Source organism: Mastigoproctus giganteus, chromosome 5, assembly GCF_048544385.1.
Source record: "Mastigoproctus giganteus isolate SK-2022 chromosome 5, ASM4854438v1, whole genome shotgun sequence".
Taxonomy (NCBI): domain Eukaryota; kingdom Metazoa; phylum Arthropoda; class Arachnida; order Uropygi; family Thelyphonidae; genus Mastigoproctus; species Mastigoproctus giganteus.
In genome coordinates, this window is record NC_143579.1 from 47,466,344 (window position 1) to 47,479,591 (window position 13,248).

The 13,248-nt window shown below is 37.3% G+C and overlaps 1 protein-coding gene across 5 annotated transcripts in view; it reads right to left on the bottom strand.

The window, feature by feature from the left end:
- The window catches only part of LOC150085373 (uncharacterized), a 444,699-nt gene that overhangs the window by 125,535 nt on the left and 305,916 nt on the right, over positions 1–13,248 (bottom strand). For all 5 annotated transcript variants that reach the window (XM_090373179.1, XM_090373178.1, XM_090373180.1 and 2 more), the window contains one exon: positions 535–677. In XM_090373179.1, coding sequence (XP_090229305.1) covers positions 535–677 — 143 coding nt within the window. The remainder of the gene's footprint in view (positions 1–534; positions 678–13,248) is intronic.

The following is a 13,248-nucleotide window of genomic DNA, read 5'->3' on the forward strand; positions in this document are numbered from 1 at the left end:
ATCACAAATAAAAATTCAACCTCTGATACAGTTAAAGCAGCAGTTTTTTGATTAGTGGACTTGTTCGTATATAAATTTTTCTTGAAATTTTTAATATATTTCTTTTTTCTTTCAATTAATCACAGAGTTACCAGTATAAGATATTTTAGATTGCTCTTTTACACAAATCTTATAAGCTTTCTTATAAGCAATCTTATAAGATTGCTCTTTTACACAATAGGTGAAAGTTTTCAAATGCTTTATAGTGGCTAAACGTCATGTGGACATTAGGCCACTACAATGAAATCAATAACTCTAACATAAATTGCAGCAAGTGTGACAGGTCCATGTTTTCTAACAACACCTACACAGCCATTCAATTGTGTGCATTTTCACTGCAGTATACAACTGTGACTGAAATTACACATAGAAAAGGTGTTAATCCTGAAAATATTATATTAAGTGGGAAAAATCAGTAATGATGCAGAACTTTTTTTGATAATTATATTTAATGATAAAAAGATTATAGACAAATATATAAAGTTATATTTTTACCTAATGCAGCAGTAGCAGCATCTGCAGTTAGATTAGTAGAAAGTCCGTCATCTTGGTTAGAATCCTGCCCAGTAGTCATTGATATCTGTGAGCCAAGGCCATTTTGTAAACTATTTACAGTAGACTGGTTTGCTGCTGGTGATCTATTTAAATAATTATAATATTTTTAGTTCAACATGGTGGGGAGGAGGAAAAAAGAACATTTAATGTTTTATCATCAGAGACATATAAGTTAGCGTAAACGCATCATGTCTATATGCAGTAAATTAACCGAAGTTATTATATTGGCATTGTTTCATTACATCTCACATTGTGAATACCTTCACAAAGAGTTGCTATTCGGTTATACTTTGAATAATAATGCTTCCCACTAGAAAAGACTATTGTTACTTATTCACAGTGGATACCAACCATCTGGGTACTTACCCACCCACAAATGAAGGAGCCAAATAGTCCTGAAATGGCTGTGTGGGAGGTGATACCCACTGAGAATAAGTAAAAATAGTCTTTTATATTGGGGAAGCATTACTTATTCGAAGTATAACTGAATAGGCAACTCGTGAAGGTATACAATATGAGATGTAATGAAACATTGCCATAGTAACTTTGGTTAATTTACTGTGTACAGCCATGATGCATTTGCAATAACTTACATGTCAGTAAATTTTCCTGCAGTCTGAGGCTTTTGCCCTGAATATTTATTACGCTTTATCATTAATATAAACCTAACAAAAATTAAAAACACAAAATTCAAAGCTATGCATAAATGTAATTTTGAATTTCACTGAAAACATTCCACTTTTCAATGTGAACCATAAAAGCCTAAAGCCCGATGCACTTTGAGCATATTGCCTATATACTCAGTGAACACTTTATTAAGAATGCTACCTCCCTAGCAAAGGTATATACTAATGTCACATGTTTACAGTTGTGTATATCAGGGGTGGTCAACAAGTCGATTGCGATCTACCAGTCGATCGTGGCTTTAATTCCGGTCGATCACGAAGAATTTTAAATAAATATATAAAATAGATTAGTCAAAATTTAAATATTATTATGCGCCCCACTGCATACACTTATTACAAATCAGTTGAACCAAATGACTACTCTTGTTGCCGTGCAGCTGCTAGGCTTGTCTAGTGAAAATTCTCGCAGTTACATTGTGGAGAGCATAGTGTATGCGTCGAATTCTTATTTAGATTACTTAATATTAATAACTGGACAGTACTTATACGTTAATTTAATACCCTTTGATTTAAAATGAATACTACGAAAAAGAGTAAAACGTATCATTTTCATTAAGAGTGGGAACTAGAATACTTTTTTGTAATGATAAAAGAAAAATGTTTGATTTGCAATGCTTCCGTGGCTGTACCCAAAAAAGGAAATTTAGAAAGGCACTTCACCGCCCTCCTGGTAAATACCAATCAGATTTTCCACCTAATAGTGACCTTAGAAAAAATAAATTAAAAGAACTTAATCCAGATTATTTGCACAACAAAATTTCAACAAAAGTGAGTAATTTCTTGCAAAAAAATGCATACCATTTTCTGATGGTCAATTCATCAAAGATGCATTTTTAGAAATAACAGATTATCTTTTTGAAAATTTTAAGAACAAAAATTAAATTAAAAGTGCTTTTCAAGATCTGAAATTATCTCGAAATACTGTGATGCAACGCATCGTAAAAATATGAGCGAACAATGCATGCTCATATTGCTAATTGTGTGTCCTTTTCTTTACAACTGGATGAATCTACAGATGTCAATGATACAGCCTAGTTGCTGGTTTTTGTTCATATATAGTTTTCGATGATTCTGCCACTAAAGAACTGCTTATGTATGGTTTCGTGAAAAGTCTCCCAGTTTACCGCATCTCTTGCCATGACTGCACTAGCTGCTACATTGGTGAAACTGGGAGACGGCTCGAAAAATACCTTTCCGAACACAAAAGAGGAATCCGCTTAGCGGATGTGGAGCACACAGCTATTGCCGAACACGTTTGAGCAACCCACCATGACATTGACCCACACTGCGATGTCGTGATTGCGGATAAGTCCCGCCATTATTTGCGCCATGCCTGGTTGGAGTAGTTAAACATCAAATGTTCCAATATCTCAGTGAACAGGAACAGTGGTTGTCAAGTCCACCCTATCACTGAAGCAACGATCCTGTCCATTGACTAACGCTGGCCACGTCCACATACATCACAGCCACAGGCTTCAACATCAAACAATTGACAAGACAGATGTCTTGGACAATTGACAAGACAGATGACAGATGAATTGGAAAGACAGATGTAGGATAGACATGCGGAAATTTGCCTTTAGCCAGCGGGTGGTTGGTTGGTGGAACAGACTTCCATCCCTTGTGGTGGAGGTTGATAGCCTAAATAAGTTTAAGGCTCAGCTGGACAGGTATTTTGAACGAACAGAGGGGTGAAGTGGAAGTGGGTTTTTTTTTTTTTGGCTGATGCTGCATAAGCTTTCTTTCTTGCATCAAATGCCTCTACTAATGCTAATGCTAATGCTAATTAGCCACGCACTTCACGTACAAGATTGGCAGTACACGCCTCCATTCTAACTGTCATTTCATTTCAACTGAAGAAAGCTTTTATTTGTATGTATCTAATCTAATATATGTATATTTCCTATAATTAAACCTGTCACAATCTATATTTTTGTATCCGTTTTGTTCTGAGCAGCTGTAATCTAGTAATAATAATGAATCCAGAGCACACAGGCCTCTTTAATCATACACATTAAGTTGTTAGTGCTTATCTGTATTTTCTATCACTGTTTAGTTCTCAATGATATACAGGAATTTTGCTAGTAGGGAAAAGGAGGTGATTATTAGTATCAGTAATGGTCCCATGGTGCAAGGAAGCATATGGCTAATTGCAGCACCAGCCAAAAAAAAAAAAAAATAAAATAAAATAATAAAATAAATAAAATAATAATAATAAAATAAAAAAAAATAATAAAAATAAATAATTATCCCTTTGTCAGGCCATTCTTTGAGTACCATATGAGTGAGTACAGAGAAGGATAATAAGATTGGTGAGGGGAACGAAGGGATTCTTTTACCAAGAAATATCTAAGTTCTGCAAACTGCAGTGGCTGGAGACTAGACACCTGCAAGGTGATCTGATTGAGGTGTAAAAGGTCATGAATGGGTTGAGCATGCTGAATTCTGATGGGATTCTTCCACTTGCTCGGATTATGAACCCGAGAGGGCATAAATTCAAATTGAGGAAAGACAGTTATAGAACAGATGCGTGGTAATTTGCTTTTACCCAGCAGGTAGTTAATTGCTGGAAAAAACTTCCATCTGTCGTTGTGGAAGTTGATAGCTTAAATAAATTCAAGGAGGAACTGGACAAACTTTTAGAAGGAATGGATGTGTGAAATTGTTTGTTTTTTTTTTTTTTTTTTATGAGATTGCTTTCTTGCATGATGTGCCTCCATTACTATTACTAAGAGGTGAAAAGTACGCAAGTCCACATGACAGTGGTCGAGTCTATATACTGCTTTATGGGTAGGTGTGATGTAGTTTTTGTGTGTGTAATGTAGGGATCACATCACACACAAAAAAATGTCTGAAAAATTCCACAACTCACTACTTGTAAATATTTTAGTTCAATAATAAAATCCCAAACACACAACTATTTACTGATATTAAAAGTAATTCAAGGGAAAAAAACACAACAGGTTTGTAAATTATTTTATTATAAACATAAAATTTTAATAAAGGCTACAAATATACTTGATTTGACTCAAATTTTCTTTGAAAATTGTGCATTTAATATACTGAGAGCATTATGGAGGAGAAATGATAAAATCAAAAGTAAAATCTAGGAATTTCATTGCTCAAATCATTTCTCCCCTAATGAAAACCTCACAGCTTCACATAATCAGTACAGAAGTATTGAAGCTCTGTATTACCAATACCTATGTTTCATCAAATGATGTTTCACACGTATTTTGATACCTTCTCACTTTACACAAATGTCGATGTCAATTGACGTTTGTATAAAGTTAGACATATAAACAGCAGACTAAATTATCTCCTAATGATATTGTTAATCTCACTAATCTTTCCACTAAGTTTATTGGCTCCTGATGGGACTGGGTATATTGGCTCCTCCCTGGCAGAAATTTATCTGGCTACAGTCAAAAAACACATCCTTATTCTTGCATGTATGTATAAAATATGCTCACATATCAATAGCAACCAATAATACATCTATAATGAGCTTCATTCTGAATTCTCCTCACTCTAGATTAAAATATACTCTTGAATGCAAAGAGGAAATAACATAAACTTTTTTAATCTAAATGTCTTTAGAACAAATTAATGTTTGCTCATTAAAATATACAGTAAGCCCATCCACAATGAGCAATTTCTTATTTTAAATAACAGCACCATGTAATAAAAGTCCATTTTATTCATGCAAGTCCTTAATGCCCTTAAACATACAACTGACTCAATAACAACCTTCAATCAAAACCACCTAGATATTACAAAGCCTTAACACTCTCTCTCTATGAAGAACAATGATCTCATCACTTGGAAGTCAACAGATTCATAACATGATTATGCACACTGTACAATGAGACAAAACGAACAGTGCTATAGTAAAAGCCATTTGTAACAGAGGAGACCAGGGATTCAATGGAGGTCAATTCACACAGAGTGGTCAATTCACACACGTCGTTACAAACTCAACATTTCAAATAAGTATTATATGTCTGAGTGTACAGGAAACTACAGGCAGTTCCTGCTTTAGGAGTTCCTGGGTTTATGTTTTTTTTTTTTTGCAAATAACAAGTATCAACAGAATAGAAAATATGAACATAAATTGCAATAAATAAATGCTAAACATTCATAAATACAACATTTTCAAACCACATCGCTATACAATACATTACTACTGCGCACATGTTTATTTGTTCAAGTAGAGATAAGGACAGAGGGCTTACGCTTAAAGAATTTTGGAATGAATTCCATATTTTAGATGCAATCAAAATAATAAAGTGAGCCTGCGACCAAATTACAGAGAAGAACATGAAGGGCACTTGGAATAAACTCTGTCATCAATTTATTGATAATTTTGAATTTCAAGAACCAGCAGAGATGGTACAAAATGAAACAAAAGCAGCCGTTAAAATTGCTAACCAATTACAGCTTGAGGTTTATACAACTGACGTCACTGATCTACTTCAAACATACAATGAAGAGCTCCCAAATGAAGACCTCACTGAAATGGCAAAATATGAAGAAGCTGAGGAAGAAGATTTAACAGCTGAAACTCCTGTTCGTTCCTTCATTCTCAAGGGGCTCGATGAAACATTTCAATACAGAAAAAGCAATTGAAAATTTTGAATCACCAGATTCAAATTCCGAACGCACTAGGAAAGTTCCTACAGATTTAAAAAAATGCTTGGGCATGCTATCATGAAATTTATAAAGAAAAGAGAAGACTGTCTTGGAAACAAACGACTCTTGAAGTATTTCGGAAGAAGACAACGACTAATTGTGCTTTCAACAAACCAACCAGTGCCGAACCAAAAATATGTAAAGAACCATTAAAGAGTGTGCATTTAGTCAATGATGATGAAGAATAAACATTCTTTAACATTTGTATGATATAAGAATTTCTTTATTTTTATTATTTGCTTGATTTTAAAGACTATGCTTTCATTTCGTCGACTTTTTATTTTTTTATGAAAACCCTGACCACGAGAGGTATTAGAACCTATAGTACTTAGTATCATGCTGGAGTTGAAGGTTGAGAAGACGAAAGAAGATATTTGTTGACATTAGACTTGAACTTCTGTAGACTAATTTTCAGGAAATACGTCTGAAGGAAGGTTGTTCCAAAAAATGGCAGTTGATTGAATAAAAGTTGAATATGAAAAGTTGGTTCTGTGAGTTCGTAGTTGGACAGCAAATGGACATCGTCTGGTGGCAGGATGGGTTCAGACTGTTTTCAAAGAGAGAGAGTGGGAATTATAGAATCCAATTGAGAAGAACAGTGCTAATGAAAGTATCTGTAGAAAAGGCATGCAACAGAAACAGTACGTCTATGAGACAGAGAGTGGAGAGATGAGTCATTAATTAACCTAACTGCTCTCTTCTGAATGGAATCTAGAAGCCTGAGAGAGATTTTGGGAGCACCACCCCAGAAGTGAGAACAATATTCCATGGTAGGGTGGATTTGCAATTTGTACAGAGTGAACAACTTTTTGGAAGAAAAATAACACCGAGAACGAAAGAGAAAACCAAGTTTTTTAGATGCAGGGTAAGCAATATTTATAATGTGCTTGTGACAAGAGAGATTAGAAGTCAGGGTAATCCCCAAAAGAGATATATCATCTTGCATAAAAATCGGAGTGTCACCAAAGATAAGCATAGGAGCAGAAAAATCCTTTTTGCGTGATATAAGAGAGGACTGAGTTTTAGAAGGTTTGAAATCAACTAAGTTGTCTTTGCCCCACAGGAGAATTACCTGGAGACCAGCATTTAAGGAACTGGTACTGGTTATTCGAGAAGTTGAAGTTGATTGAGCAGAGCAAGGTTTCTCAAAATGGCATACAACGTGTATCATCAGCAAAACTATGGATAGGATTTCCGGTCAATGGAAGGTCATTAATATACAAGAGGAAAAGAGCTGAACCTTGGGGGACACCAGCATTGGTGGAGAAGTTAGAAGACAGAGAGCCATCTACCATCACCCTCAGTGAGCGATCAAAGAGAAAACTGGATAACCAATTACAAAAAAGATTTGGCAAACCAAAAGATGGAAGCTTGTTTAGAAGACCTTTATACCAAACATGATCGAAAGCCTTTGAGATGTCAAGAGAAACTGCTTGTGTTTCACCAAACTTTTCCATTGATTTTGTCCATAAATGGGTAACACATAAGCCAGAATATCACCAGTGGATCGACACTGAAGGAATCCATACTGGTAATCGTTGATCACACGGAAGGTTTCTAGGTAGTTTAAGAGTTGGCAGTTAATTGATTTCTCCATTACTTTAGAAAGAGTAGAAGTAATTGCAATGGGACGATAATTGGATGGGAGGGATTTGTCACCCTTTTTAGGAACTGGCTGGATATGAGCAAATTTCCAAGCAGAAGGAAAAACACCTTTGGAATAAGACAGTGAAGAAAGGCGGCCAAGAACAGAAGTAAGTTCAGAAGCACAGGTTTTGAGAACAAGTCGAGAAATACCATCAGGACCTGGAACTTTCTTAGCATCAAGATTCGTCAAAATCATTCTGACCTCCTTTTGATGAAATACCACAGGAGGCATTGAATGGAGCATGTTGGGAATGGTGGGAGGTGTTTTACCAAGATCATTAATACGCGAGTCAGAAGAAAAATGGGATGCTAGCAGGTCAGCTTTATCCTTGGCTGAAATGACAATAGAACCATCTGATTTTGACAGAGGTGGGCAAAAGTTGTGGCGAATATCTTTGGCAAGAGACGAGAATGCTCGGCTGCCATCGAAGCAAGTTTTCTTCATTTAGGCTGTTCAAAACCTAGTTTGGATTGATTAATAACAGCTTTACAATCGTTGTGAGCTTTGGTGATATGAAACTAAATGAAACTAAAGAAGTGGAAACAAGCCAATTACGATATGCAACATTCTTTTCTTGAACAGCCTTAGCACATTTATTGGAAAACAAAGGTTTAGGTAAAGGACGAGATTTTAACATGGAGTGTGGAATAAAGGATACCATTCTTACAAGAATAATTTCACTGACATGATCTGAGCAAACGTTGATCTGACCAAGGAAAAGAAATCTTGCTGGTCATCCTATTGTGCATTCTTGTAATGCCAAATAACGAGGTTGGGAATAGCCATGAGATAAAGGCTCTATTGGAGAAGACACGATCACCAAGTTATGATCTGAGGTGCCTAAAGGACCATTCACTTCAATTGTGTACTTAGAAGGGTTGTTTGTGAGAAAAAGATCAAGCGTGTTGGAAGTATGGTTAGGATTGTCCAGTATTCTGGTAGGTTTATTTGCTATTTGGTTTTTTTTAGGAGCATTAGCAACTAAGGCCATACCACATCCTCCGTATTTAGTGGTCACGGGCTCGAACCCCGGTCTAATCAAGAAGCGTGTGCTACGCACTGCTGCTCCTGCCCACCTGGCTATGAAGGCGCTGATTCTGGTTGGTAAATGAACAATCTGTGCAAGGTCATTAGTAATTGCAAAAGCCTCAGCATCTCCACAGCTGGGTCTGTGTGACTAGAGAATGGAAGCCAGCTGGAGCTGTGAACATTAAAATCACCAAGGAAAATTACCTTACTGTTAGGAAAGTTGGACTGGAGAAAATAAAGTTGCAAAGAGGGGAAGTCAAAGAGCTCCAAGTGATTGGTGGAGTTGGTAGAATGGTAGAGACAACAGATGAATTTGACACAACAAGGTAGAGAGATTTTAAGCCAGAGAAGATCGAAAAGAGAAGATTCCAAATTACCAAGTCTCTGACAGGGAATATCAGAACAGACATATGCTCGAAGTACCACCTTTGAGGCGAAAGGAATCATGCAGCGAATAATTTGGGCATCTGAGATGAGCAGTTGTTGAATCAACCAATAACTGAGATTCTGTCAGAAAAAGTACGTGGGGTTTCGCAGACTGCAAGTGGAAATGGACATCGTTGAGATAAGAACTGAGACCATGTATATTTGTGAAATGAATTAGGAAGTGCTTGGGAGGTTTAGATCTTTTCGCAGATAAGCTTGCTCTATCAGTTTTGACAATTAATGGTGTATTCAATAGTAAGAAAAAGTAAGTGGGACATTCTATATAAAGTAATGAAATTTTTGGATATGGCGTACAAGTGATAAGAATATACCCAGATCCTCGACATAACGTGGCCTCGACAATGCTCCCCGCATACACACTACTCGGACTCCCTCCAGTCACTATCTGATTATACACTAGCAAGATTATACACTAGCTGATCCGGAAGCCTCCTAGAGAGTTACCAATGCGTTTGGTCCGGTGTACTAACTAGCGGCCGGCCTGCGAACACCGTTTTAGAGCTGTACCCTTGAAATGTAAGGAAGTTTGGATCTCGCCATGGTGTTCATCATAACTTCAAAAGACATCAGTCATACTGCATGAGGGAAGAGATGGGGAAGGGTTGACTGGAACTTAGCTCCGGAGACTAAACATGGGTTCCCCCCACTTCAAGCCTTCAATAAGAAAAGTTGCGGTATTGCACCAGTTGATGAGAGTTCTAGTATTGCTTGGTAACACAGAGGGGTGCCATTCCTCCGTGTGGTGTGGGTGCCACACCTCAACCCCTGCTTACGTTGGTTCACACCTGGTTGTTTACCCAGGATTAATAACAGTCTCACTCTCGTGAAGGTGGAAGCAGAGGATTTGGCCATCAGAGACTGTCCGGACTTGGGTCCACCTGACTTGATGTTGTTGTTGTTGTTGTGGGGGTTTTCTGGTGCATAAGCTGCTTTGGCTATAATGCGCCTATTCCTTTATTTTAATAAAATATTAGAATTTCTTGTCATGTCAGAAAAGGAGAAATCAGAAATGAGTAAAAAGTCCAATTTTCTTCAGAAAATTAAAAAATTCAGGAATATTTGCATTGTCACCAATGACATTCTCTAGGGTTATTGGTTTCCGAAGGTTAACCAAAGATAGTAGGGCTGTATTTCTGTCTTGATTATAGTGTGGGCATTCAATGAGAATGTGTTTCACAGTCAAATTTAGAGAACAACGTGGACACTGTGGTGGATCATCTCCTGTGAGTAAATGAAGGTGAGTCAAATGTGTATGGCCTATTCTTGATCTTGAAAGAAGTACTTCTTCTCGTCTTGATGAACGAACACTGGAACGCCAAATTCTAGGATCCTGTTTAAATTGAAAAAGTTTGTTATTTGTTTGAGAGTGCCAGAGTGCTGTCCATTCTGTTAGGCATGCACCACGAATGATTTGTGGATAGTCTGATGCTGGAACAGGTATATTGGTTAAATTTAAGGTAGATGGATTTTTTGTAGCTTTATCGGCCAGTTCATTACCAGAAATTCCAGAATGTGCCGGAATCCAGCAGAAGGTGATCAGTTAGTGGCGCTCTTCAATCTGCAGTAATAATCTTCTAATTTCATTTAGAAAAGGGTGATCTTTTTCTGCGCAGTTAGATAATGCCATAATTGAGCTGAGGGAGTCAGTGTAAATAACAAATTTTAATGAGCAGTCAGAACAGAGATTTTCTAAGGCTAGTTTAATTGCATATAATTCTGCTGAGAAGATGCTGAATTCAGGTGGAAGGGATGCTGAAATAGTGGTATTTAGGAACACTGCTGCTGCTCCAACGTTTGAGTTAGATTCAGAGCCATCTGTATAAATTGGAGAAAAGTCAAAATATCTGTGAGTGTGAATTGCATGAAGTTGTTTCACATTTGATGCTTGAAGAACATTTTTTCCCCACTGGCAAAGGTAAGTGTCACAGGTGGGTAGAGGAGTACACGTCCATGGTGGTTGAGCGCATGTTACTACTTCTTGTACAGAATGAATGGGGACATTCCAAACCTGCATCAGTTGAAGAAGGCGAAGACCAGCTGGTTTTACTATGCTAGGCTTAATTCTGTAGAGGTTTTCTAATGGTGGATTGAATAAGTATGACTGAATTGGATGCGAGGCACAACTATGTATTTTAATGGCATACTTCAGTAGCAATGTTTTCCTACGTAGAGTTAAAGGGGGCTCATGTGCATCGATGTAGAGGCTATGTGCTGGTGATGTTCTGAAAGCCCCAAGTGCAGTCCTCAAGGCGCTGTGCTGAACTGGATCAAGCCAGCGCAAAGCACTTGCTCTGGCAGAATCATAGACAGGTGCACCATAATCGAAACGGGATCGGATTAATGCCCTGTATAACCGAAGTAAGGAGGTGCAATCTGCACCCCATGTTAGGGCGGATAAAGTTCTGAGTATATTTAACTTTTTTAAACAGGAAGTACGTACATTTTTAATATGGTCTAAGAAATTTAATTTGTTGTCAAGGATTAATCCTAGAAACCTGATGTTAGTAGTGACTGGGATGGAGACACTGGAAATTTGGAGTTCAGGATCCAGATGGAGTTTGCGTTGTCGACAAAAATGGATAGCAACTGTTTTCTGTTGTGAGAGTCGATAGCCGTTAAGGCTGGCCCATTGTTGTATTTTATTCAGTGATATCTGAAGCTGCCTTTCAACAGATCTCATGCTTTGGGAATGACAGGAAATGGAAAAGTCATCCGCGTAAAGATATGATTCAACTGTGTTTGGAAGCTGTTTAGTGATGGAATCGATTCTAAGAGCAAAGAGAGTGGCACTCAGTACAGATCCCTGAGGAAGACCTTCTTCCTGAATGAAAGTTGTAGAGAGGTCGTTTTGGTATTTTACTTGAAACGATCTAGTGTATAAAAAGTTCTGAACAAATATGGGAAGATTGCCCCGTAGACCGAGAGAATAAAGATCACTAAGTATGCCATGTCGCCAGGTGGTGTCAAAAGCCTTCTGTATATCTATAGAAACCATTACCAGATGCTCATGTTTAACGAAAGCATTGCGAATGGCAAATTCAGCCTTGATCATGAGATCTAAACATGATCTGTTTTGTCGAAAGCCATGCTGACTATTGCTCATTAGATGTTGTGACTCTATTATCCATACAAGTCTACTGTGGACAATTTTTTCAAGGATTTTGCTGAGGCAGCTGGACAGAGATATTGGTCTATAGTTATGGGGATTGGTTGGATCTTTTCCAGGCTTCAGGAAAGCCAAAACAATAGAGTGGTGCCAAGAAGCTGGATAAACATTTTCTAAAAAAATACGGTTGTAAAAGACCAGGAGGAGGCGCAAAGCTTTGTCATCAAGATGTTGCAGCATGATATAATAGATGCCATTTGGTCCTGCGGCACCATTACGAGCTGTTTTAATGGCATGCAATAGTTCAGAATATTGTAGAGGTTTGTTATATGGTAGAATGAGGGGAGTTTGGATAATGTTTTGCCACTGAGGAGACACTTTCACCATTATAAATTTTGTCTAATAACTCAATTTTATTTGCTAATGTCATCACCTTCTTTGATATTTTCACATTTCCCTTGTTATTCGTAGCCATATTTTTGTAGGGGTTAGAAAGAACTCGTCCACAATAAAGTCACTTTCTTCCGTTAACACACTCGAAAAAGTCTGTTTTACACTGCAAAATGGTAGATTTATCACTTTTGTAAGCATATCAATTTATAAATTGATAAATTTATTCAATTTATAAGCATATAAATTAAAAGCAAATGACGAAACCTTCCATGACAAGCGCATAACACATACTGAACAAGGATTAGTGAGAAACATGCACGGCGCAATTTTGTCACCCCTCTCCCCCACCCACTGAGCGCTGTTTTGACCGGCAAAGATAATTTTAGCCACGCCTGTTTTTTTATGGTGCAAAATGTTCACGGCGCTTTAAAATTCACATTTTTTTAGGTTTCATTTTATATTAAATCAGCGACTGCGAATATGCGAATAGCGGGTGTTTACTGTACTTGGTCTTTGTAATTGCTTAAGAAACCACAGTTAACTTCTGCCACCTTGTGTTGCAACGATAAGAAAGTTCAAATTTTGCCACCACCTTTTGTATTGATACGAACATTTGAATTCTGCCATCACTGTTAGAGAATTCATATAGGTGA